General features: G+C 52.4%; 1 protein-coding gene and 1 long non-coding RNA gene across 4 annotated transcripts in view; one reads left to right on the top strand and one right to left on the bottom strand.

Annotated features, from left to right (window-relative positions):
- Positions 1-2809: 2809 nt before the first annotated feature.
- PIRT (phosphoinositide interacting regulator of transient receptor potential channels) lies at positions 2810-20655 on the bottom strand. Of its 2 annotated transcripts, none has more exons than XM_070393920.1 (2): positions 20538-20655; positions 2810-8450 (listed from the first exon to the last, which is right to left on the bottom strand). In XM_070393920.1, exon 2 carries the CDS (start codon positions 8415-8417, stop codon positions 8010-8012), a length of 408 nt encoding a protein of 135 aa, XP_070250021.1. In that variant the 5' UTR covers positions 8418-8450; positions 20538-20655; the 3' UTR covers positions 2810-8009. The 2 variants fall into 2 exon arrangements, with proteins under 2 accessions (XP_070250021.1, XP_070250020.1); XM_070393919.1 differs by having other exon boundaries at positions 20542-20655.
- Positions 19740-25958, top strand: part of LOC138994189 (uncharacterized) — a 27553-nt gene continuing 21334 nt past the window's right edge. The window contains exon 1 of one of the 2 annotated variants that reach the window (XR_011468401.1): positions 19740-19779. This is a non-coding gene — a long non-coding RNA (uncharacterized lncRNA). Of the gene's footprint in view, positions 19780-19850; positions 19938-25958 lie in introns of those variants that run through there. The other variant, XR_011468400.1, reaches the window with a different exon arrangement.

Genomic DNA, 25958 nt, shown 5'->3' with positions numbered 1-25958 from the left:
ATGCTACAGGGAGAGTCCGCACTCTGTTACAAAATCGCTTCATTTCTTTGTTCAGAATCAGATCTATAGGTCCTACCTGAAGACTCTATTCATGGCTTTACCCGCTGAAGCATGGGTCTATTTTAACAGAGGATTGGGGATTCCTGTGTTATTCCCGTATCCTAAAATCCTCTCTCCCTGTGACAGAGATAGTAGCACTTCTGTCCGTTAGTGAACACCTACTCTGTACCATCAGCACTATTACAGTGGGGCCTTGACTTACGAGTTTAATTCATTCCGAGACCGAGCTCATTAAGGAGCTCGTTAACTCAAATTACTCTATCAACTCAATGCAAAAAATCAGCCGAGAGACAGCTGGTATCTCAAAAAACTCATTAGTCGGGACACTCGTAAGTCAAGGCCCCACTGTACCTTCTTTCGTCCTGGACAGGACCTGCTGAGGCATCACCACTCTCACACAGAACTGGAACCCTGAGGTAGAAATGCAAAGCTAGTCATGTGGTGGAGAAATGAGCTCTTATAGTCAGATTTTGAACCCAGGTGTGGCTAGTGCCAAAGCCTCCGATTTTTTCATGACTGTAACTGCTTTTAATGAAATGCTTACTTTTCAAGCCGGATTTGACGGACATGACAAGCCCGTTATGAAACTAGCTACCATTAATAGGAAGAGACAACCACGTCCCGTGGGGACTGGGCTTCTTGCTGCGGGGAGGGCGTGGGAGGAGATGAGTCCTCAGGAGAGGGGAGCTCAGACTGTGCCAAGGGACCCCACGGAGAGAAAGCTCGCGAAGACCTCACATTTGGGGGAAAGATCACTCTGGTGCAGGACGCAGAATGGGTTAGAGCAGGACACGCCGTCAGAGTCACCAGGAAGATGGGTTCCTCCGGCTCCAGTGAAAGCCGTGAAAGTGACAATGTCGCTCGTGTAGTTGCTGTAACAAGCAAACCCACCATTCTGGTAGCTACACAAAGTAGAATTTGCTTCCTGCTTATGTACTGGTCCAATGTCATGTCCTGGTCTCCAGGGGGCTTTCCTAACTGTCACAGTCAGCTGGGGGTGCTGTAACAAAACACCATGGACAGGGGCTTCAGCAACAGACACCGCCCACAGTCCTGGAGGCGGAGTCGGCAGATGTGGTGTCTGGTGAAGACCCTCTTGGCTGTGTTCTCCCATTTCCCTGTGGGCTCACACGGCCTTTCCTTGGTACATGGGTGGGGGGGGGGGGAGGGAGGAGGAGGAGAGAGAGAAGGCTCTTGTGGTCCTTCCGCTTGTCAGAATATTAATCCCATCACGGGGGATCCACCCTCAGGAAAGGCCGTGTGAGCCCACAGTCACCTATATAAGTAGGAATTATATTGGCTGCAAGTGACAGACCTGAACCACTGGTGACTTAATGTAAGGGCTTGTTTCTGCCTCCTGTGGGAGATGGGGCCAGGCAGTCCAGTGGCTCCCCAGATGCCCCCGGGGCGCAGGAGTTTCCCCGCCACCCTGCTATGCTCTCCTGGGCAATGGCTGCTATTCTCAAGATCTGTCCACAGTCCCAACATGGTCCCACCCATGGTGTCTGCACTCAGAGAAGGGGGTGAGGGAAAGAGCTCTGGCAGATGGGGAGTTTCCTTGTCCCACCGCGCACCCCCCCCCAACAATGAGTTTCATATGAATCTCATGGGTCAACTCCTGTCATAGGGAGACCGAGGAATATCATAGTTTAGCTGAGCATATTGCTGCCTCCAATAAAATGGAGGCACTATTCCCAGGAAAGATGGGAGGGAGGACATTAGACAGGGAAGCAGTAGTCTCTGACACTTTCCCCAGAACACCAGATTCTGGCGGGGGCAGCTTGCTGAAGGCTGGTGAACGGCAGGTGATGGAGAAGTGTGTGTGTGAGTGTGTGTGTGGGGGGGATTCCATTGGGGCAGGTTGCGTTTAAGCTGCTGGAAGTCTGAAGGTGAAGGTTTTTGTGGCAAGCAGAATAGTGCCCCCCCCACCCCGCCCCAAAGATGTCTCCGTCCTCATCCCTGAAATGTGTGAATAAGTTGCCTCACGTGGCAAAAAGGAATTTGCAGGTGTGATTAAGTTAAGGGGTGAATTGTGTCCCCCGCCAAATTCACACTGAAGTGCTGAGCCCAAGGACTTCAGAATGTGACTGTATTTGGAGACAGGGCCTGGAAAGAGGTAATTCGGTTAAAATGAGGTCACTGGTGAGCACCAATTTACATACCGGTGTCCTTATAAGAAGAGGGAATTAGGACACAGACGTGTACAGAGCGAAGGCCATGTGAAGGCGCAGGGAGAAGGTGGCCGTCTGCACGCCCTGCCGACACCTTGATCTTGGACTTCTAGCCTCTAGAACGGTGAGAAAACCAGTATCTGTTGTTGAAGTCCCCACCCAGTCTGTGATACACGTGGTGGCAGCCCTGGCGAACTAACACCAGGCTCTGGAAGTGGGGAGGTGGGCAAGGGCTATTGAGGTGACCCAGCCGGACCACCAGGTCCTTCTAAGGAAAGCAGGAGAGTCAGAGAAGGAGACATAGTGACGGAAGCAGAGGTCGGACTGATGTGGTTGCTGGCTCCGAAGGTGGAGGAGGGGGCCGCCCGCCAAGCAGTGTAGCAGCCTAGAAGCTGGAAAAGCAAGGAGCCCATTTTCCCAGGAGCCCCCAGCAGGAGCACAGCCCCACCCACATCTCGATTGGAGTGCCTCCTGTGAGATCCATTCTGGACTTCTGACTTCCAGAATGATAAGGTCATAAACTGGACACTAAATTTTAAATCAACGTTTAATTTATTTTTTAATTTGAACGACTACGTTGATGATGATTTTCTTTACAGCAGCCACAGGAAGCTGACACATTTTCTAACAGGCATTTAGACACCGAGGATCGATGGGGAGTCACCAGCACGCAGAACAACTGGAGCCCTGGTCCCGGAAGGAACCGTTTGGAGCAGGAGAGCAGGGAGGAGAGAGGGGTCTAGGGAAGGACCCACAGGGAGACACGTCCAGGAAAAGGACAGACCACACTGCTGCTTCTCGATGGCAAGGTCTCCGGACAGACGTGTGCCAGGGGCTGGGTGGGCCGGGGTGGCCCCCGGCGTTGTGTGCAGTCTGCGTAGATGAAATCCTCAGACAGGAGCTGGCCACAGGCTCAGGGTCCCGATGGGGCAGGAGGTAGGACCTGGATATACGACGACTTGGTTTAGCAGGGTCTAGGAGGCCAGGTCCAAGGCTCATCAGTGACTCCTCTCTCGTCTTGAATGGGGCAGGGAGGGTCTTTTGAAAAATGGGGAATAGGACAAATGTCCCACAGCACCTCTCCCTGCAGGAAGACTTGGAGTCCAGCAGCTCCAAGCCCTTGAGAAATGACACTGGATCTTGACTGCTGTCTGGTTCCGGGTACTCCCGCGAGAGGTGACCTTGAACTGTTGAGGGGTTATGAACTTGGCCTACAATGTGATGGAAAGGCACAGTAGCCAGGGCCAGGCAGTTCCAAAGCCTCCTGCTGGTCAGCAGCAGAGTCTGGCCTGTGGGACAAAGGCCGGACCAAGGCCCCCGCCTCTGACGGTGTCACTCGTGCTGGTGGTTGGAGACCCCCATTCCTGCCTCTGACCGTTCACGTGGCAGAAAACCAGGAGTTCAGGGGATGAGAACATGGGACCTCAGAGGCAGCTTTGGGCCTCAATCTCTGATCGGTTGCTTATGGGCTGTGAGACCTGGGACAAGCTCCTTACTTTTCTGAGCTGTGGTTGTTTCTCTGTAAACTGTGCTAAAAAGGACTGGATGTGGGGGGAGCGAAACCTATGTGAATGCCACCCGCTGGGTGCTGGCCCCTCAGAATGCTGGGTCTGCCTGGCTGCTGCCTCCTTGTGTCCCCCTGGCTCCTGGCCACTTTCCAGGGTGGTGTTCTGGGCCTCCGATTGCTTCATCCTCCCAGCCTGTCCCTCAACCCCAGCTCCGTTCTTACTTGTCCTGCCCTGCCATGACCCTAGCGCTTCTGTTCCCCCTCAGAAGCCTTTGGAGGGCTGACTGGGTGGGGTAAGGGGTGTGGCCTGTGGAGCCAGGCTGCCTGGATTCAGTCCTGGCTGGGTGTTGTCCTAGCTCCGTGTCCCTGTGCCTCACTTACTCACTTGTCAAGGGGAATGATGGTGGTGGTACCCCAGGCCCCGGGCATTTGGAAAGGATTAAGTGAGTTCATGCGTAGAGTACTTAGAGCAGCCCCTCGTACGTGGTAAACACCCACGGAATGTTTATTCTTTCCAGCCGGGCCCTTCCTCTGTTCTTCCAACTCCACTGCAGAATGTCTCTGCCAGGTGCCTCTTACCTCTCTCCTCCTGCCCCTTCTCACAACCCCCCACCCCGCCTTCCCCACTACCCAAGCCCCCTGGCACTCAGAGGTGTCCCCCAGAGGCCTCGCCATGCTCAGGCAGCTCCCTGGTCCACATTTAATACAGACACGCTTGGGGCTCTGGGTTAGTTTTCCAGGGGCCTCCGATCTTGGCGGGTGGAGATAGTGACGATGGGTGGGTGTGGAGGGCGGCGGGTGGGGCATCAAGACTGACGGTGCTGCAGGAGTGGAAGCAGGAATAAACACACTGCTCGCCGTGCAGACCTAGCACCACCCTCTTGTTTTCCCTCAGAGGACAGGGCAAGCTGGAACAAGCAGAAGTCAAGGACGTAGGGAATCTGGTGGGAGCCCAGTGAAGAGAGTCGGGATGCAGACCTAGAGGGGCAGAGAGGCTGGGCTGGGAGAAAGTGGGGCTTAGGAGGAAGGAGGAGGCCATGAGGAGCCCGGGAGCTGAACTGCCACCCTTGTGCTTGTTCCCGGGGACAGTGACAGGCTGGCTCGGGTGCTGCCTGCCCCACCCTGGACCACTGACTCATTCGGAAGCTGCCTTTCTGCCTCTATTGTGGCCTCCCTACTGGATGGATGGGATGGAGAGTAGGGTCATCAGCTCCTGTGAGGCCTCGAGGAACCATGCATGAAACCCACCCAGCCCCTTTCTCCTGGGCAGCTCCCGGGTCGGGGAGCAGACATGTGGTGATGAGAGGGGCAGCTTGGAAGAATGAATGAGTGGACCCAGTCCCAGGAATTCTGGTGGAGCAGAATGAAACAGCAGACACTGTTAAATAGAAGAAGTAGAATTCACTGGTAAGGAGCATGTTGAATACAATTCAACATGACATCAATTCCTTTAGGCCTCAGATTCAATTGCACTCTCCGGGGAGAAGAGCGATGGGGGATAATGCAATCCAGCTGGCTGAGCGCGGGGATGCTGGCCCTTCTCCGACCCGCGGGCATGACCGCGGTCATGTGGTGGAGCTTTGGTCAGAGACACGGCATCTGACCTGGGCTGCGTTCACAGGCCAGGCACACCCATACCTCAGGCTTCCAAGGGTGAGGCTTTGGCAAAACCCTTTAGTGTGAGGCTGGCGTGCTCCTAGGCCCACAGCTGTATAGGGGACCTCAAGGGGGTTGCAGGACGCTTGGGGAGCTGTCCTCAGGGCTTTCCTGTCTGAAAAACTAGCTTGAGGAGCAGGGAATGTGGGCAAGTATCGTTGCAGACTGCAGGGGAGTCCAGAGCTTGGACACTTTCTAGAGTCCTGGCTGTCCCCAAACTTCTTTCCACTAAGACATGGTGGTAGTGACATCCACCTGGGGCCTCCTCCCACAGCTCTGCCCAGACGACCAGCTTTCGGGCAGATGAGTCAAGACACAGGGAGTGTGGATTTCCATTGAGCTACCTGGGAGACCACCACCGCATTTGCTCCCCTGCGAGAAAGCATCAAGGAATGTAGGAATGACATGACAGGGCCGCTACTGAACCTGCCTTCACGTCAGAGAAAGGAAATGATCTGCAAGCCGGTCACTGGGGGAACCAGAACTACAGTTAGTGACATAGCACTTGCAACACCCCAGGGTTGATCCTGACCCCCTGGAGGTGTGGAGGGCAGGCGGGTGGGGCGTCATGACTGACGGTGTTGCAGGAGTGGAAGCAGGAATAAACACACTGCTCACCGTGCGGACCTAGCACCACCCTCTTGTTTTCCCTCAGAGGACAGGGCAAGCTGGGACAAGAAGAAGTCAAGGACATGGGGAATCTGGTGGGAGCCAGATGGGCTAAAGGACTCAGCCACACTGAATGAACGACATGACCATTCTGGGTGAAGCTCAAAGGCCACCAGCTCCCTAAACTCTGGCTCCTTAGGTAGGAAGGGTATGGGATGCCCTCATGTCACAGGTACCTGCCTTCATGGAATTTCCCATGATGCAGAGGGAACCAGGTAGAGATGCCTGGAGGTCTGTTGAGAGAAAGCTTGCCATGGTGACCAGGAGGCCAGAAGACTAAGGAGTGAAGGGAGTCAGCTCAAGCCCAGGCTGAGTGCAGGGCAGGACACGTTTCCCTCCCAGCTCCTTATCAGCGCTCTCCACTGGCCCAGGCCTGACCTAGGGCGGCGTGGTGGCAACCTGTCTCAGGTACCCCTCCTCGTCTGTCACCTGAGGGTCTCTGGCCTTGGGAGCACCTTCCACGTGGGTGCTGTCTGTTTGGCAGGCCCTCAGGAGACCCCCTTCCAGTCTCCCACACACCCCCGAGGCCCTCGGTGTGTCCTAGGAGAGCTGTCCTGAGGCACTTGGGGGAGAAGCAGCCACAAGGAAGGGCGAAGTGCAACATTTGGGAGGTTAGAAGAGTTTCTATGCAGTTTCCTAAATGTTCTCATGCTCCCGCCCCCATCCAGCTTACAAAGACAGTTCCTGCTGCCCTAGATGCTGCTCCTTCCTCCTCTTTGCTAGCTCTCATTTTCCTTTTGTTCCCATATTGAATGATGGGGACTCCAGCAACCTCTATGTCCTCTCTCAAGTCTGGGTTAGATGCCCCCTCCTGCTGCCACACCCACCCACCTTTCTCCATCAAGTACACAGCCCAGGGTATTGCAGTGCCTGCTGGCTGGGCTGTATCTCACATTTTGGGAAGAAGACTAGAGCAGGAATGTGTCTGTCTGCTCCCAGCCCAGGGCCTGGCCCATAATATATGTTTGCTTTTTTGGTGGGTGGGGGCAGGGAGACAGATTTTTGAAACTGAATTCCTTCTCTGGAAACCTACAGACCATTCAAATGTGGAGTTCTGTCCTCTTAGTTTTGATTCTAAATGGTGGTGAAGGAGAGAGCAATCTTATAGAATCCCTCCGAAGCTCATCGTTGCTGTTCTAGAATCAAGGGTAGGGACAAAGAGGATGTTAGGGCCACATGCACTTGTCCTTGGCTTGTTGGCAAGCTCATAGGGGAGAGTCGTCAAGGAGAAGAAGTCAGAAGGTCAAGGAGAAACTGTGACACTGCTAGCACACCCCACCGACTCTGTGAATACTGTGTAACTGAGACTTAACTTCCTCGGCTGGCTGACCCAGCTTGTCCAGAGGGTCATAGCTTCCCCAGCTCCTTCACTGTTCACTCTTTGGAATGTTTGATACTCGTGACTTGTCTGGTCTCTTGAAATGCAAGTCAATATCTCACCCATGAGCCGGGCTGGCAAACCCAGGGGTCAGAAGTCAGCCCCCTCTCCCCTCTTTGAAGGACCACTGTTGGTCAGTTTGGTTCTAGAAGGATGCAAATGTGAATCTAGCTCAGGCACTCAGCTCTGTAAACATGAGGCTCTCCTTGGGGCATAGCCCACCCCAAGGAATTTCCCAACATGCATAGCACTTGGCAGAGGGAGTTAGCTGAGTGACTCCTGAATGCATGACAGGGAATGGGAGCCATGAAAGGGGATGGCTGCGGGCAGGATCTAGGGGAGCATCGGTGATAAGACACTAAATGGATGCATCCAGCAATGCGTCCTCACTACGTGGAGGGTGGAGTCCCGAGCTCTCTCTTTCCCTCAGATCCTGGAAGTGGGCTTGCCTGGATCACTTTATGGCAAACCCCACCACCAAGGCGATGGGCTGTTGGATGTTGGTCATCAGATCTCCTCCTCCTGGTTGAGGTGCAGGACGAGGGGAGGCCAGCAGGGGAGGCCACCATCAGCGATTTAAGAAGAAGGACCGGATGCTCTGGAAGAACATGGACTTCTGCCTCTGCTTCTGTTTCTTCTTGATGATGGGCACCCACACCAGCCCGCACACCATCATCATGAGTCCCAGGGACAGGAACGCAGGCCCTATCATCTTAAGGACCTTAAGGCTCATAATACCCAGAGTCAGGGTGTAGGCCAAGCAGGTGATGGCCACGCCGAAGAGGAGGATGGCGCCGCCCACGGACATGATGATGATGGGCTTGCGGTAGATCTCCCAGTTACTCCTGGGGGCTTCGGTCCAGACAGACTCACTTCTGGAGCTGATGCACAGGGAGCTGGCAGTCTGGCTGGGCAGCAGGTCCTTGGATTCAGGGGACTTCTCGTCGACCTCCAGGGCTTTGGGGAGAGCCTCCATCGTCACAGCTCCTCAGGACCCGGCATGTGGGACCTGCAGCAGTTGGAAGCAAGGGCAAAGCCAAAGGGTTCGTCACACACCTTCCTGCTCTCAGCATCCGCCTCCAGCCCGGCCTCAGTGGAGGGTCAGACAGGGCTTTTGTGCTGAAGCCAAAGGAAAATCAGATGAGAGCCACATAAAATAGAAACCACTCAAGCTGGTATGCGTTCTTCTTGCCAGAGATAAATATTATATCATCTAATCAAGTTTTTAGTATTTAAAACTGGGAACAGCAGTGCCCATTAAGCCAACAAAATCAACAGTTGACTGATTGGCATCTTACTTTCAGACTCAATAGCTTTCTAGCTCTGTGATCTTGAGTGAGTTGCTTAATGTCTCTGTGCCTCAATTTTCTTATCTATAAAATGGGATAATACTACCACTTGTAGGGTTTTCAAAAGGGTTCAATGAATTAAGACATGTCATGCATTGGAACAATGTCTAGCATATTGCAAGCCCTCCACAAAGGGTATCATTTGTCCATTAGAGTAGTGATCCTTAATACATAATCGTGTGTGTGCGCACGCACAGGTGTAGTGTCTGCTAGTGCCAGGCTCTGCACTAAACACTCTTTCATCAAACTGGAACCTCACAACACCCCTGGGAGGTAAGCATCCTATTTTACAGATGAGAAAGCTGAGGCTCAGAGAGGGGAGGCAAGTGACCACAAGGTCGGATTAAACCCAGTCTGCTCTTCTCTGACAACACGGGCTACGTACCGGCTGGAGCCCATCTTTTACTGCAGCCTGGGATTTTATGTGCCCTGTCAGCACAGGACAGTGATGCCTCCAGTTCAGTGTGACCTTTAACATCTAAAAGACCCCTTTTCCCACCGCCTGTGTGAATCACATCAGATTCCCACCTTCCTGTTCTTAGGCCCGTAAGGGTATAGAGCAGCGGTTCTCAACCTGTGGGTCTCGACCCCTTTGGGGGTCGAACGACCCTTTCACAGGGGTCGCCTAAGACCATCGGAAAACAGATATATAATTACATATTGTTTTTGTGATTAATCACTATGCTTTAATTATGTTCAATTTGTAACAATGAAATTGGGGGTCACCACAACATGAGGAACTGTATTAAAGGGTCGAGGCATTAGGAAGGTTGAGAACCACTGGTATAGAGCGAGCCCAACTGCCTATTCCAATTTCTCACCTAGAGCCCATCAGTGTACCTCTCAGTCACCAGAGCTCTCTCATCCCCCAGTCCCATGGGGAAGCAGGTGGTCACCTGTGCAGAGCAATGCCAGTTGCTGAGAGGCAACACTCACCTGCCAAATATTCCCCCAGAGCCACGCTGGCTCAATCGCCATTAAGGTGGGATTAAACCTTTTCAGTCCATGATCAGAAAGGATGGGTTCAAGTGCAAATGCCTATAGGTTTGCAAGTCAATAAGAGATGAATGCTTTTAGACACTCTCCTGGTATTAGACACCCTCTGTGTGGGGGAGGAAGGGGAGGCCAGCAGAGTCCAGACACCCTTCCTGAGGTCATCGCCACGTGATCGCCCCGACTCCTCTTTGCATGATCTCCAGAGGGCCCGGGGCAGTGCTGTGCCCTAGACTGAGATTCCGTACAGCTTTAATCAAATGAGGGAGAGAACGAAGAACTTCCTTTCTGTCCCCCCTCCCACTGCCCCCTCCCTCTTTCCTTTTTCTCCCTCCCTTCTTCCCGTCCACTGGTCACCAACAACAAGTCCAGCTTTCCTTACAACACTGCTATACCCACTCCCTTCTTCCCGGAGGAGCCTGGTGCCTCCCTGGGCACTCTCAGGTGTGCTGCGCTGGGGGACCAGGCCGGCCACTCTCCCCTCTGTATCCTGGATCCACAGCCTCTCTCACTGCTTCCTGCAGGGCCCCTGCCTGCCTGGGAGGAGCTCCCCAAGCAGCGCTCTCTCCAGCCTCTGTTCTTCTCCTTCCTCCAACTGCCTTTGGCCCTTGGTGTCTTCTCCCCTCCTCCGCCAGGTTCCCAGAGGCCTCTGACCTCATCAGCCCCACTCAAACCAGCAGTCACTAATATCCCTCCTGTGAGTGGGATGGGGGAGATTTCTCATCACACAAAAAGTTTATTGGGAGAGAAAGTAGCCTATTCTTCCCAGTCACAATGGGTCCCCCTGACCCACCCCAAACAGAGTGAGAGCCAGACCCAAATAGGGAGCGGGGTGCATTTTTGGAGACTGTGGCACCAGCCCTGGTGAAAGACAGCTTGGGGTCAAGGAGATGGTGTCTGCAGCGGTGGGTCCCAAGCCCCAGCCCTCTGCACCTGCAGTTTCTTCTTTACCGAGGCACTTCCATAGACGGTCCGTCCCTTTAGTGACTGGGTTGTCCGTCAACACTTCCTACAATGTTAATTTCAGGCAAATCCCCTCAACATCCACCCCCTGAACCACCACAGGGTAGTGTTCCCCCCTCCCCAAAGCACATGTTCCCCCTGTCCAGAGCAGCAGGTGTAGGCGCCTCCCCTGAGGCAGGGAGGAAGGGGGAATGATGAAAATGCCATGCCTTCAGCATGTGGTGTTCATTCATAGACACTCATCTGGAGGAGGAGCTTGGGTTGCTGCCTCCAAAGACTGAGAAGTAGGATGACGTGCTTTGGAAGTGCAGACAGGTGTTCACCTCCCTTCAACCCCGAGGAATATTTACAAAGCTAAGCAGTCATTTTAAAGTGACCTCTTCCCCGGTGGGCTGGGGCAGGAGAGGGGTCACAGGCGTATTAGGAAATCTAAGCCAGGAGCCTTGTGTTGGTCATTGCCACCTGGTTCCTTAGGTGGGCAGTCTGACACCTTCAGGAGGGTTTTCTCTGGGTCGCCATTTCCACCGCTTTGCAGGCAAAGCCCGGAGCAGAGGGCTCGCTGCTCAGATGCTGCAGAGGTTATAATGGGGAATCTGGCCGTTTTCCATGGCGCTGGAGGAGAGCTGGGCTGAAGGAGGAAGGGCTGTGCCCCTGAGCTACCCTCGGGGTGTGAGGTGGCCACTGCATCATGAACAGGAAGCGGGCAACTGGGGATGGGACCCCTGCCAGGGATAGCGGTTCCTGGATGCTGAGGGGGGCGGAGGGACTGCCTGGCCTTGCTGGACTGCCTGGCGGAGGGATGCTCTTTATCCCTGTGAGGAGGTCATTAATGTATTCACAGTTTATAACAGCAGAGACTGAGGCGCAGAGAGGTTCAGGGGCGAGGCCGCAGCCCCCCACTTCCTCTGCGGCTGTGCTAGGACTCAGGCCACGGTCTTTGGACTCAAGGCTCCTTGCCCAGAGCGCACTGGTCTGGATGAGTCCGAAGGGTCCCTCAACTCTGACAACGTCTGAATTTTTTCACTGTGGGGCTTCATTCTGCAGTAAACTAGCCTCTTCCTGAAGATGAGTGCCGTAGATAAGTAATTGAACAGTGACTCAGCATACAGCAGGCAAATAAGGTCACTGTTGGTTTCCATAGTGTTACATTTATTTAATTTAAAGGACTATTTTTACTCTGAGATTATGTTCTTCCTTCCTTGTTTGGCAATGCTTCATTTTATGAAATGGCCATAAGGGAAGATGATCATTAGTTTTGTTAGTATCTGTATTTGCCAAGCTAAAAGGTTGACTAGCCTGTGCAGATGTCTGCCTATCTATTATTTATCTATCTATCTATCTATCTATCTATCTATCTATCTATCATCTATCTATCTATCTTTCTATCTATCATCCACATTTATTTAGCTATCATCTATCATCTAAATTCTAATGGCCCATGAAATCCCCCAAATGGGAACTTTTAACTTAGTTTACTTACTGCCCTGGCCAGGTGGCTCAGTTCGTTGGAGCGTCCTCCCGTATACCAAAAGATTGTGGGTTTGATTCCCAGTCAGGATACAAACGTAGGTTGTGGGTTTGATCCCAGGTTAGGGCATGTATGGGAGGCAGCCCAGTGATGTTTCTCTCTCACATTGATGTCTCTCTCTCTCTCTCTCTCTCTCTCTCTCTCTCTCTCTCTCTTTCTCTCTCTCTACCTCCCCTTCCTCTCTCTCTTAAAAGAAAAAAAAAATCAATGAAAAACATGCCCTCGGGTGTCAGGTGAGGACTGAAAATAAACCTAGGGGACTCACTCAGGAAGAGGTGTGTCCGTGGGATAGTGAATGGCAGGCAGGGTGTGGCCGTGGAATGAACACTGTACTGGGAAGAATCATTCCTTCACAGGCCCGGCAAGCACTTAACTTACTTGCAGTGTCCGCATGCGACAGAAAGATCTGGAAAGACTGCGTTTGAACCCAGTTTGCCTTTCTGAGCTCTGGGACATTGGGCAGGTTACTTGCCACCCTGAGGCTTGCTAGCGGCACGCAGGAGATACGGATAACAGAGTATCTGTCTCCCAGGGGTGGAGTGACTATCATCTCTCCCAAAACCCTGCTGAGTGTGTGACACATCCCAGGCGACTAAGAGAAGGCCCTGTTGCTGATAAAATTATTGTCTTTCTTGGTCCCTGTTTCCTCATCGGTCTCGCGAAGAGGTTGGGCTGAGAGACTTCTAAAGCTGCTTTAGATAGGCCCACGGGTGGTGAATCACAGGTGAATTCTGAGAATGCAGGCTCCCTGGAAATCACCCCCTGGCGGCAGTATGTGTTTTATAACTTTTTATTAAAATCCTAAAAGATTCTATATTTTTCTGATACCAGGGTTTCTCAACAGGGCCCTAGTGATGTTTGGGCCAATAACTCTGTGGTGGGGACTGTCCTGTCGTTGTAGGGTAGTTAGTAACATTCTGGGCTCTACCCACCTTTCAGCAGCGGTTCCCCACTTCAGTCATGATAATCAAAAACATCTCCAGGCATTGCTGAGTGCCCCTGGGGGGCAAAACCAAGCTGGTGAAGAACCAGTGCCCTAGGTAGGTTGGCCTTCCCTCCCTCCCTCTCTCCATCCTTGCTTGCAAACTGCCTCAGGGCCAAGGCTGAGTTTACTCACCCTCCACCCAACAGTGACCCAGGGTGCACAGCCTGGCCCTGCTGGAGGATTTGGCCTTGACGCTGCCTCTCTGTGAGGGACCCGGCAACACCTGGGAGCCGGTTCCCTGGGAAGAGACATGCTTTCGAGTTTGGATTAAGTTTTTGGGCCTTGGGTTGAATGGGTCCCTAGTCACCTGCAGTGGACTCAGCTGTCCACCCAGAACCTCAGCATGTGACCCTAACTTGGAATAAGGGTCTCTGCAGGTGTAATTAAGGTAAGGATCTCCAGGTGAGAGACAGTGGAAGGCCAGAGACGCGGGGCCCCCTGGACTACCCACAGATTTGAATGTTGGCTCAGCCCTTTGGGCATCAATTTCCAAAGGGAGAATATGTCCTACTTCCCTGGAGGCCACATTTGGAGAGTCAGGAGGCAGATCAGTGGGTGGAACTTATTTGTTGCACGCAGCTAGGAATGGGCACCTGCAGCTGGTGGGCTGGGCTGGACTATGCGGCCATAGGTAGGAAAGAATGACAATCTCCCCACAGAAAACCATGCAGGAGTCTCCAAACAGGAGGCTGACCAAGACAAGCCAGACACATTTTCATTGACATAAAATGAGATTTCATTTAAATAAACTTCAAAATGCTATAAGATGATTGATGTTATTGGAGGTTAGGATCGTAGTTACCCTTGGGGGGTGGGGCAGTGTCTGAAAGCAGGGGTGCATAGAGACTTTGGGGGTGCAGGTTCTGAGTATTGATTTGATAGTAGCTGGTGACATGGGTGTGTCCTATTTGAGCTGCAGACTTTTAATTGATTGCTTTCCTGTCTGTATGATAAACATCAATAAAATGTTTAAACAAAGATAATTAAAGGATATGACTTAATGCAATATGTCCCTTTCTTTAGATTCTGACTAGAACAAACCAATGATACAAAGACATTTTGGGATATTTTTGGGGAAGTTTGAATATGGATTGGATATTGGATGACATTAAGGATTTAAAATTTGTATTCAGCATGATAATGATATTGCGGACACATAAGAAAACATCTTTATAAATATTTAGATGCTTCTTGAAACAACATATAGGGATAACATATTGTGATGCTATGATCCACATGAAAATACCAAACTTTAAATCAAATATGACAAAATAAAATTATTAAATCTAGATGATGGATGTATGGAAGTTCACTATATTGCTATCCCTACTTGTATGTAGGTTTGCAAATGTTTATAATAAATTAGAGGCTGAATATGCAAATAGATGATGGTCAAACTATGTATAAAAATAGGACTCTGACCCACAATTTGCAGCAACCAGCCCAGGAAACCAACTCCTACTCTACAGACACCAGAGCAGGAAGCCAGCCTCTGTCTATAGTCAGATGTGTAGGAAGCCAGGCTGCTGTCTGTATGTCAGACCTGTAGGAAGCCAGGCTGTTGTCCATAGTCAGACCTGTAGGAAGCCAGGCTGCTGTCTGTATGTCAGACCTGTAGGAAGCCAGGCTGTTGTCCATAGTCAGACCTGTAGGAAGCCAGGCTGCTGTCTGTATGTCAGGCCTGTAGGAAGCCAGGCTGCTGTCTGTATGTCAGACCTGTAGGAAGCCAGGCTGCTGTCTGTAGTCAGACCTGTAGGAAACCAGGCTGCTTCCATAGTCAGGCCTGTAGGAAACCAGGCTGCTTCCATAGTCAGGCCTGTAGGAAGCCAGGCTCTGTCTGTAGTCAGACCTGTAGGAAGCCAAGCTGTCTATAGTCAGACCTGTGGGAAGCCAGGCTGCTGTCTCTAGCATCCAGCCCAGCAAGCTACACGGTAACCCAAGACAACTGACTTTTGACAAATGCACCAAAGCAATTCAACGGGGAAGGGAAAGTCATTTCAGCAAATGGTGCTAGAACCACGGGAGGTTCACATGGGGAGAAATGGGACTAGCCCACCTCACATGACCAGCAAATATTAATCAGGACGAATCACAGACATGACTTGACCATAAATGTAAAACTATAAAACTCTTAGAAGAAAATATCTTCATAACCTGGTGGCAGGCAAAATTCCTTAGACAGGACAGAGAAGGCAATAACCAAGACAGAAAAAAAATAAATCAATAATTTAGATTTCAGCATAATTGAAAACTCATTAAAAGTGACTAAGAAGAAAATGAATAGGCAAGCTATGGACTGGGAGGAAATTTTTGCAAAATATGTATTTGTTAAAGGATTTGTATCTAGAATACATAAGAACTACTACATTTGATTAATAAGAACACTAACAGCCTAATTTAAGAAATGGGCAAAAGATTTGGACAAGCCCTTTTCAAAGGAAGACAAATAAATGAACAAGAAAAAGTGCTTGAAATTGATATTCAACAGAAAAAAATGCAAATTAAAACTACAATGAGATATAGCCACACATTCACTGGAATAATTAAAATTTAAAATCTCATAATCCCGAACAGTGAGCTGTGCTACGAGAGCTCTCGTGCACTGCTGGTGGGGATGTAAAATGGCGTAGCCACTTTGGAAAAAGGTTGGTAGTTTCTTATGAAGTTAAACACCCACCTACCCATTAACCCTGCAATTCCATTACTAGATTTTTTTTTATACAAGAAAAATGAAAACCCATGTCCATTAAAGACTAGTTTAAGTATTCATAGCAGCTTTACCCATAATAGCCCAAACCAGAAAACAACCCGCATGTCCATGCGCAAAAGAAAAGATAAACAATGCAATCGGATATTACTAAGCCACAAAAAGGAACTCATTTTGGATACACACATAACATGGATGAGTCTCATGCTGGGTGAAAGAAGTCAGACGTACAAGAGTACATATATTATACTAGAGGCCCGATGCATGAAATTCGTGCAAGGGGCTCGGCCCTCGCAGCCGCGGCGGCTTGCCTTGGCCCTCGCAGACCCAGCTTTGTCCAGAAAGGTCATCCGGAAGGTTGTTTGACTGTCTGGTCTAATTAGCATATTATGCTTTTATTATTATAGATGTTTCCATTTACACAACATTCTAGAACCTTCTAAGAACTAGTCTAAGATGACAAAACTCCCAACAGTGGGGAGTTTTGTGGGGAGAAACTCACTGGAATTTTCTGAGGTGAATGAAAATGTCTATTTCCTGATATTAATGTGGGATACATGGAGGAGCTATTTGTCAATTTGATACATGAAAATTTGTGCATTTCTATGGGTGTAAATTACACCCCAGAAAAAATAACTGTAAAAGTCTTAATAATTGGGTGGGTCAGGGTGGGGAGCAGTTGGAAGTATAGCTACACCAAGATGGCAGAATGTTGATAATGGTTGAAGCCATATGATGAAACATGGGGATCCGGGGTAGGGGTGTGGGCACGGAACATCTTACACCAGAAAAGGAAAGTAAGGGTATGGGTGGGGTGAAGTGACCTCAGAATAAGGTTGAGACATTAAAGGGAAATCTGTAGGTTGAGGAGTCACCTGGCTCTTATGGGAAAGACTGTGTAACTGATTCTGAGGAGATTCTGAAAGGAAGAGAGATGCATCTTAGAGAAATTGGGAATTGGGGACAGAGGATAAAAGATGGAGATGGAGATGGAGATAGAGGTGGGGATGGGGATGGGGATGGGATAGAGATGGATGAAGTGGGAATATAGAGATGGAGATGGAGGTGGGCTGGGGACAGGGCTGTGGCTGGGGATGGGATGGAGGTGGAGATGAAGATAGAGGTAGAGATTGAGATGGAGGTGGGGGTGGAGAAGGGGATAGGTTTGGAGATGAGGATGGGGATGGAGAGAGAGATGGAGATGGAGATGGAGGTGGGAATGGGGATGGGATGAAGATGGAAATGGACAAAGGAGAGAGGGAGGCAGAGGGGGAGAAAAGAGGGGCAAGAATGACAAGAATTTTACCTTTTCTATCTTGAATCTGGACAGATTCCATTCCTTGAAGGAAAACACAGACTTTCAGGGAGCCAGAGGGGCCTGGACAGTGCAAAGACTGGTAGGCAAAGAAACACATCCAAAGGGAGGAACCCATGGAACTGTCCCCTAATCTTGTTATCACTGGTCTACTTGTCTGTGTATTTGTAATTGCCAGCTTACTTGGAGAGCCTGCCTACTTATATGGGTTCAGTGTTTGTGTGTACCTGTGTTCCCAGGTCGCCATTCCGCTCCCAGCTAAGAGCATTCACCAGCACGGCCACAGACACTTGTCAAGCAACGCCTGTGTGCTATCCTCTGCTGGGCACGGACTCACAGGCAATCCAGACGTGTCCTTCTCCACAGGGGAGCTCAAGGCATGCACACGTCCTCGCTCAGCCACATTCACTCACCCACCAGGATTTCTGAGAAATGAGGCGATGATATGTCCCAAATGAGAAAGGAGAGAGCTGGCAGGGAAACTGGCTTTTGCTGACACACTCATGTATTCATCCTCCAACACAGGGTCTGGCGGTGTGTGGAGCATGCAAGCTGGTGAGCCACAGTGAGTGTCCGGGATAACGAGGAGGGAATACTTTTCCCTCTGGTAGATTCTTGAGTGTCTGAAAGGCACCACTTCATGGAAATGGCAGTTGGAAGTGCAGTAAGTGAACTATTGCCATCGAGGTGACCGTATGTGCCTGGTGTCTGTCCTCACAGGACCAGAAGCCCTTGTTCCCTCCCAGACTCCTCGAGGGGCTGGGCTGGGCTGGGCTGGACTGGCTTCCCTGGCTTCCCATGCTCTCCAGTAGGCAGCTCCGTGCCTTTCTGAGGCCAGGACTCAGCAAACACTTGTTAAATGAGTCAATAATCAGGGGAGCTATGTCAGGAGGGCTCACCATTGCCACTGTCAGCGCCACCTCTCCTGTTTCTTTTCACCCAGTTGTCCACGATGCCCTTTGTTCTCCAGTGAGGGTGGTAAGACCGGACGGGCTAACGAGGGGGCGTGAGAGGCAGCTGTAAGGAGCCAGGAGGAACCCGCTGGCCAGCCCCCTCCTCCTCCCCTCCTTGGCCTCTAATGAACTGACACCTCACCAAGACTGGCTGCCTCTGGCTGACATTCTCAAAGTCTCCAACTACCTGAGTAGCCCCTCATGAGCAGAAGACACTGTACTGGGGAGAGTTGACATGTCCCACAATAACAATAACTGCCACTTGTCAGACTCTTATTATGGGCTGGGAGCCATGCTGCCTGCTCTTTCCACGTGGCCTCGTCTAATCTTTAGGCGCCGAGGAAGGGAGGGTTAGTACCCCATTTTGCAGGCTTGGAGGATCAGAGAGGTTAAGTGACTTGGCCAGAGTTACTCAGCAGGTGAGCAGCAAGCCAGGATCTGAGGGAAGTTTTGGAGCCTGTCTGTTCCAGTTTATCCTGCTCCCCTGTGGGACGGTTTTGATTTTCTTTTCAAATCAAAGAAAATGGAGAACACACTTGGGCCAGGCCCTGGCCGTGAACAGAACGGCAGGCGTGGCTGCCTTGGGTGGGGTTAGGCCTAGCGCTGCTGCGTGGAGCTGCTGAAGACGCGAGGGCTGACGCTGCAGCCTGGAGCTGACGCCAGAGGAGCAGCAGCAGGCCTGGGCCTGAGCGGCCCGAGTGCCTCCATCATCCAGCGGAGCGCACAGCGCCCGACACAGCAGCCCCTTCACGTGGCGCATCTCTGTGACCCTCAGAGCTCTAAGAGGGCGGTCTTCTTACGATCATTCCCATTTCCCAGATAAGGAAACTGAGGCTCGGAGCGGCCGGACCCCGAGTCCTGGGCTTTTATGCACCGTATCTACCATGCTCTCTCAAGGGTGGAGCCCTGCCTTCCCTCTCTTTTTATCCACTCCCTCCTTCCTAGCCTCCCGCCACCCCCTGTCTGCACGTCTTGAGCTCCTCCTCCCTTGAATCTGATGAAACGCCATCAGTATTAACAGGTTGCCGGATTTGGCCAATAAAATGACAAAATGCCCAGTTAAATTTGCGTTTCAGATAAACAGCGAATGCTTTTCTCGTGTGAGAACATTCCAAACAAAGCCCAGGACACACTTATGTTAAAGCTTATTTGTTGTTTCTGAGAAATTCCCATTTAACTGGCATCCTTGTCATGTCTCTGGCGGCCGATATCGGAGCGTCCCTGCTGTGCTGGGGCCGGTGTTATCTGTCCCTTCCAAGCTTCCCGCCCCGATAGCGGCCGCTCTATTCTGGGAATTGCAAGGACTGGAGCAGGGGGGTGGGGGGTACACCCTGCTCCCCAGGTCAGCTGCTGGAGAAGGCAGGGTGGCCACAGATGCAGGGGTGGAGGTCACATGACTTATTATTCCTGAGGGAGACCCAAGGTCGTTTGGTTTTAATTCCTGAGATGTCCCAGTGGAGTCCCTACAGCGCCCCGCAAGCTGTCACAGCTGGTGTCTGCCTTGCCCTCAACAGGACGCACAGTGACCGCCGCTCTCTGATAAAGGTGAGTGGGGCCCGTGCCTGCGCTGATAAAACAGAGGCCAGGGCATTTCTGAATACACTGCCCGGCACCAGGGCACAGCCACCATCTGCCACCTGCTCACAGACCTTCTTGGAAGCGCCTTCTCCAAAGGCCGCGCCCAGGCCCTGCCTGGCAACGAGGTGGGAAACCAGCTCAGGTGACGACGTCTGCTCCACCGGGGTCTGGTCCCAGCAGGCTCACCCCGCACGTGTGTATATGCTCCTGCCCGTCTCCCTTTCTGTGATGCAGATGCCCCAGCCAGCCCTGCACTTTGTTCTCCTGGCGCCTCCCGGGCGCCTGGCACCTGCAGCGGGAGGTGCTGAGGCCCAGGTGGGATGCCCAGGAGGCTGTCTGGGTCTCAGTCCCGCCGTGCACTCTGGGGTCTGAGGGTGATCTTGCTCGTCAGCGTCTGCCTGTTTTGCTCCTGCCTCTGACCAGGTTTGGGAATTGTGTTCCCTGCCCAGCTCGGCCCCCAGTGCTGGCCAAGGGTGGAGGCTGGATGCCACACCGCCCTGCTCCCCTCTGCCAGGTGCACAGCCGGGCAGCCCCTCCCCTGCCACCGCTCTGCCAGGACTCTCACTGGACTGGCAGCCGCTCACCCCTCCCAGGGCCCCTCTCCTCGGCCTGTCATTCACTTTGCCTTCCGACTCCGGTTCAAAGACAACACATTCTAAAGCAAAGTGAAAAGCAGCTTCCTGTTGGACATTGGAGGAAGGGCAGAGGGGCGAAGCTCTCCTTACTTACTGTCCTGCTGTCCCCGGGGAGGATGGGGGACCTGGGAGTCGCACGCGGCTCGAACGGGGAGGAAGCCAGCAATGAGTTTCTGTTCAAGTTCTTCATCCCAGGCGAGCAAGCCTCCCTGGGCCGGCCCAGGAGCCGGTGTGCAGCCAGTCCAGCCACTGAGCAGGCTCCAGCGGGGATGAGCTCACCAGGATATGGGCTAATGGCTTAACCCTTTGCGGGCTGCTGGCACAGGCACCGGGGATGTGGCTGCGCTGAGCTCTGCTCAGCCACTCTCAGATGAATCTTGTGAAAAATTAATGAAGCGTCTCTGCAGTGTGTCTTCGAGTTTTGGGGAGTGCGCATCAGGGCGATGCCTGCAGGCCTGCTTCTCCTGACCGGGCTCAGAGGCCAGGAGGCCCGGAGCCTCTGGGTCGGTGGAGTGTGTGGTGGGGATGGTGGGGATGGTGGGGCATGGGTGGGTTCCTCAGAGGCTCTGCAGCGCTGCCCAGATGGCCTTGACAACGGGGTCAGGAGCTCTGCTTGTTCTGGATGTTGGAGAGGACAGTGTAGATGTATTAAACATCCTTGGTTCCCAGGTGGCAACCCCGGGCACTTCCCAATGCTATAGGTGGGCACCACATGTGGCAAATACCGGGGGTCCACAGCAGAAGGTAAGGTGAGCGCACAGGGCCCCTCACACCCCACACCCAGACAGCTCTGACCTGGGCACAGCGCATGCTCACCCTTGCTTCCCCCACCCATCCTGATTTCCCCCGTGGGCTTTCATATCAGGGTGATAGAGAATAAGGTCATCGCTGCACTGGTAGGGAAGGGACTCCCATCGCTATGAACAGTTCTGGAACTGTGCTTGTAGGGCTGTGTGCGAGGTGTTGGTTGCCCATTCTCAAGATGCTGATGGGTACCCTGAAGCCAACAAAATTGTCCAAGATCCTGCACCAGCTGGCCCTGCCCTTCTCCGTGGTAACTGGGGAAAGGGAGGAGCTGTGGCTGCTCACTGGCTGTGAGCCACGGGCGAGGGAGGTCCTGGCCTCGGGGACAGTCATTGGGGGCTTTCCTGTGGTCTGTAGGGGAGGCTCCCCCAGGAGTGATCAGGGAAACAGGGACTAAGGAGGGAGAGAGCTCCTTCCATCTCTGGCATCTTGATTTCCGTGTCTGTGAAACAAACAGGAAATTTCCAGACTGGGAAGGCTCTGCAGAGGTTGATGTGTGATAAATGGCCAGAGAAGCAGACAGCTAACAGGGCCGGCCTGTCCACTGAGCTGCTGCGAGGGGTCAAGCTGAGTGGTTTTCCTGTGTCCTCCTCTGTGAAAGCGGAGCCTGAGCCGCCTCTGCTCAGGGGGCTCGAGTCCAGAGACTGTGACTGGAAGCTTCGAAGATGTTGCTTGCTTTGTTGTGGGCGCCTCAGCCTTTATGCTCACTCAGTTTGTTGAACCGATGGCTGGCTTGTGAAGGAGCCTGGGGTGAATTATTTTGCAATGCAAATAGTCAAATCATTTCTTTTCTCCTCAGTTTAGATGCCTGTGCTTTCTCCACTCTGCAGGGTGTGGCAGAAGTAGCCATCAGTGAGACAAAGCCTTATGTAGCACTTCCTCTAGGGCCCGCACAAGTCTAAGCACTTTATATGCATAACTGGAGGCCCAGTGCATGAAATTCAGGTACAGGTAGGGTCCCCAGAGGCTACCAGCTGGGACCTCCCTTTGTACCCTCCTTAGCCTGGCGCTGCCGGCTCACCTGCTCCACCATCCCGGCACAGTCCCGCTCTCCTCAGGGCCCGTCGGGGCCGGCAGCCCCTCCACTGCCACCCGCTGCCAGCACCGCATTACCAATGCCACCATGTTCCGCACTGCCCCCTGGTGGTCAGTGCACTTTTAACTCCCAGTCGGTCGAACTCCTGCCTGTGGGGACAATTTGCATATTAGCCTTTTATTATATAGGATCCTTCATTCATTCCCCCGGAAACCCTATGAGATGGGTATGTGAGGTAGATTGCTATCCTCATATTTGGTTTGAAACAAATTAACTTCTCTGAGCCTTATTAAAATGAAGTGTTTTTTTTAATGAGGATAGTAAGTGCTTAATGAGTATACTTATACTGTATATATTATATATTGTATGTAAATCACTGCACTGGTGGGGAAGTGACCCTTCATATCCAGTTTCTGCATTTGTGAGTTCAGCTAACCACAGATGAAAAATATTTTGAAAAGGTGCACTGTTGCTGGCATGTGCTGTGCAGAGCTAGGCCCACGATGGTTGCATCTGTGCTGAACATGTACAGACATTTTTCTTGCCCTTATACCCTAAGCAATGTAGTGTACCAACTATGTATGCAGCATTCGCATTGTGTTAAGTTTTCTAAGTAATCTAGAGATGGTTAAAGTATGCAGGAGAGTGTGCACAGGTTACATGCAAATATTGCACCATTTTATATAAAGGACTCGAGCATCCGAGGGTCCTGGAACCAATCTCCCGAGGGCACTGAGGCACAACTATACATATAGTGTGTGTATGTATGTATGTATATATATATATATTATACATGTACATATGTACACATGTGTGTATATATGTACACATATAAGTATACTAGAGGCCTGGTGCACAAAAATTTGTGCACTCGGGGGGGAAGGAGGGGTCCCTCAGCCCGGCCTGTGCCCTCTCGCAGTCTGGGACCCCTCGGGAGATAACGACCTGCTGGCTTAGGCCTGCTCCTGGGTAGCAGAGGGCAGGCCCAATCCCTAGGTGCAGCCTCTGGTTGGGCTCAGAGCAGGGCTGATTGGGGAGTTGGGGCTCCGCCCCCTGTCACTCACAGAGCAGGGCCAATCAGGGGTTTGGGGCGCTGCCCCCTGTCACTCACAGAGCAGGGCCAATCAGGGGGTTGGGGCGCTGACTCCTGTCACTCACAGAGCAGGGTGCATCAGGGGGGTTGGGGAGCTCCCCCGTCATGCACAGAGCAGGGCCGATCAGGGGGTTGAGGAGCTCCCCCCTGTCACTCACAGAGTGGGGCCAATCAGGGGTTTGAGGAGCTCCCCCCTGTCACTCACAGAGCAGGGCAGATCAGGGGGTTGGGGCGCTGCACCCTGTCACACTCAGGGCAGGGCCAATGGGGAGGTTATGGCTCTACCCTGTCACACACAGAGCAGGGCCCATTGGGGCAGGGGGGGGGGGTTGGGGTGCTACACCGTGTCACACACAGCGCAGGGGATTGGGGAGCTCCCCCCTATCAGGCACAGAGCAGGGCCCGTGGGGGGGGGGCGTGGGTTGGGGTGCCGCACCCTGTCAAACACAGAGCCGCAGGGCAATTGGGGGATTGGGGAGCTCCCCCCTATCAGGCACAGAGCAGGGCTGATTAGGGGGTTGGGGTGTCTTCCCCTGTTACGAACAGAGCAGGGCGGATAGGGAGGTTGTGGCCCCGCCCCCTGTCACTCACAGAGCCACAGGGCGATCAGGGGGTTTGGGCGCTGCCCCCTGTCACGCTAATCTTGGTGCCTGGAGCCTCGCTGCTCCGCTGATCCCGGTGCCAGGAGGCATATTACCCTTTTACTATATAGGATAGAGGGCTGGTGCACGGGTGGGGGCCGGCTGGTTTGCCCTGAAGGGTGTCCTGGATCAGGGTGGAGGTCCCCACTGGGGTCCTGGCCAGTCTGGGTGAGGGGCTGAGGGCTGTTTTCCGGGTGTCGAGTGACTAAAGCTCCCAACCGCTCCTTATTTTCTTCTTCTTCTTCTTTTTTTTTTATTCTGGGCCAGCTTTATCTCTGAGGCCTCGCTGCTGAAAACATGGATACAATGTTTCGGTCCGGCTGGGTTTCAGTCCCGCCGGTTTCTGGAGTTTTGTTTACCTTCTTATTTGCAACATAGTACATAGTTGGTTAGAGTTGTAGCTCAGAGGCCGGCAAGTGAGGCGGGGAACGTTGGAGCCGCAGCAAGCAAGCCTCATGCTCGCTTCAGTGCCTGGCTGCCGGCCGCCATCTTGGCTGACAGTTAATTTGCATATACTCACTGATTAGCCAATGAAAAGGGTAGCGGTCGTACACCAATTACCATGTTTCTCTTTTATTAGTGTAGATATGCAAAGTAGGGGGGTTGGGGCCCAGGAGAAAGTGTTCAGGGTAGAAGCTTTCCGGCTTCTCCAGAGCAGGACAGAGCAGGGGGCATGAGAAGCCAGCTGGGTCCCTGGGCAGTGGACTCTGAATGTCCTGGGAAGAGGGGCTGTTGCTGCAGTGGGGCTATTGACGTGAGCAAGCATGAGGACTGCCTGGGGGAGGCTCCCGGCCTCTTATTCAGAGTGCCACAGCCTCTCCAGCTCAGCTCTGCTCCCCTGACCCGCTAGCCCAATGTGTCACGCCCCGATGGAAGGACTGGTGACCAGCCATCTGGGTTAGCCCACGACAGACCGGTTTCCTGGGACATGACACAGGGCTTTTGGTGCTAAAACCAGGCCAGTTCCAAGTGGACCCAGGGGAACTGGTTACCTTCATAAAAACTGTGGAGCATCCACACCTCTGCACACCAGCTCTCTGCCTGGAGTGCCCCTTCTGCCCTCTTCATGCCTCGCTGACCCGCCCGATCATGCCTCCTGCCTTCTGCACCCTCCGCTGGGCCGGCTGGGTTCAATGCTCCTCCCTGGGCAGTCTGGTTGTTGTTCTGCTCTATTACACTTCCTGATGATTGTCTGCCCCGAAAAAAAAAAATTTAATCAACCTTCATGTAACCACAATCCAACTTCAATAATTATCAATGCTTATTCTTTTTCATTTGTCTCCCCCCTGCCCCCTGCACTACATTTTTATTTTTTAGCATTTTAAAGTGTCAACCAACGGTCATTGGTGCCAATTCAATGCCAAGAGAAATCCCCAATTTGGGTTGTGATGAAGAAGGAGATTTTACTTGGTGCCCAGCTCAACAGTAATACAGTATAGCTGTGAAAACAGCTCTGGGGCCAGGCCCCTCTCTGGCTAGACAGCCTTGCTCTGCTCTTTGGTGGTCTCCTTCACTCTGCCCTGGGTAGACTCGGCTCAGCCAGGGAGATGCAGACTTCCTTCTTTGGTGAAAAGGGACAATGTGCTCTGCTAGCCAGAGGGGAGCTGGCTGATATGGACAGAAGTCTCTGGCCCTGATCCCTGATTGGTCTGTTCTCATGCAAATGAGGGCTCCAAATCTTTGCAGTTTGATTGGCCCAAAAGGCACTGGCCTGATTGGTTAGAATAGAGCCACTCTGATTGGCCAGAACTGCATAGCTCTGATTGCATGGGGAAAGCTTCAATACCATTGGTTGAAATAGGATTCCAGGAAACCCTTATAAGGACCAGCTCAGATGGCAGACACAGAGTACAGGCAGGCAATATAACACAAAGGCCAGTGGTTCAGTGCAGAGGCAGGCAATTCAATGCAGGCTTCTCTGTGAAGTGCAGTTTTCA

Source organism: Myotis yumanensis, unplaced genomic scaffold, assembly GCF_028538775.1.
Source record: "Myotis yumanensis isolate MYYU_CA2020_CCGP unplaced genomic scaffold, mMyoYum1.0.hap1 SCAF_16, whole genome shotgun sequence".
Classification (NCBI taxonomy): domain Eukaryota; kingdom Metazoa; phylum Chordata; class Mammalia; order Chiroptera; family Vespertilionidae; genus Myotis; species Myotis yumanensis.
The sequence above is the reverse complement of the archived record's forward strand: the minus strand, read 5'-3'. Positions and strand labels throughout refer to the sequence as shown.

Excerpts from the sequence above, each read along its gene's own strand:
- PIRT (XM_070393920.1), bottom strand. The coding sequence starts at position 8,417 with ATGGAGGCTCTCCCCAAAGCCCTGGAGGTCGACGAGAAGTCCCCTGAA.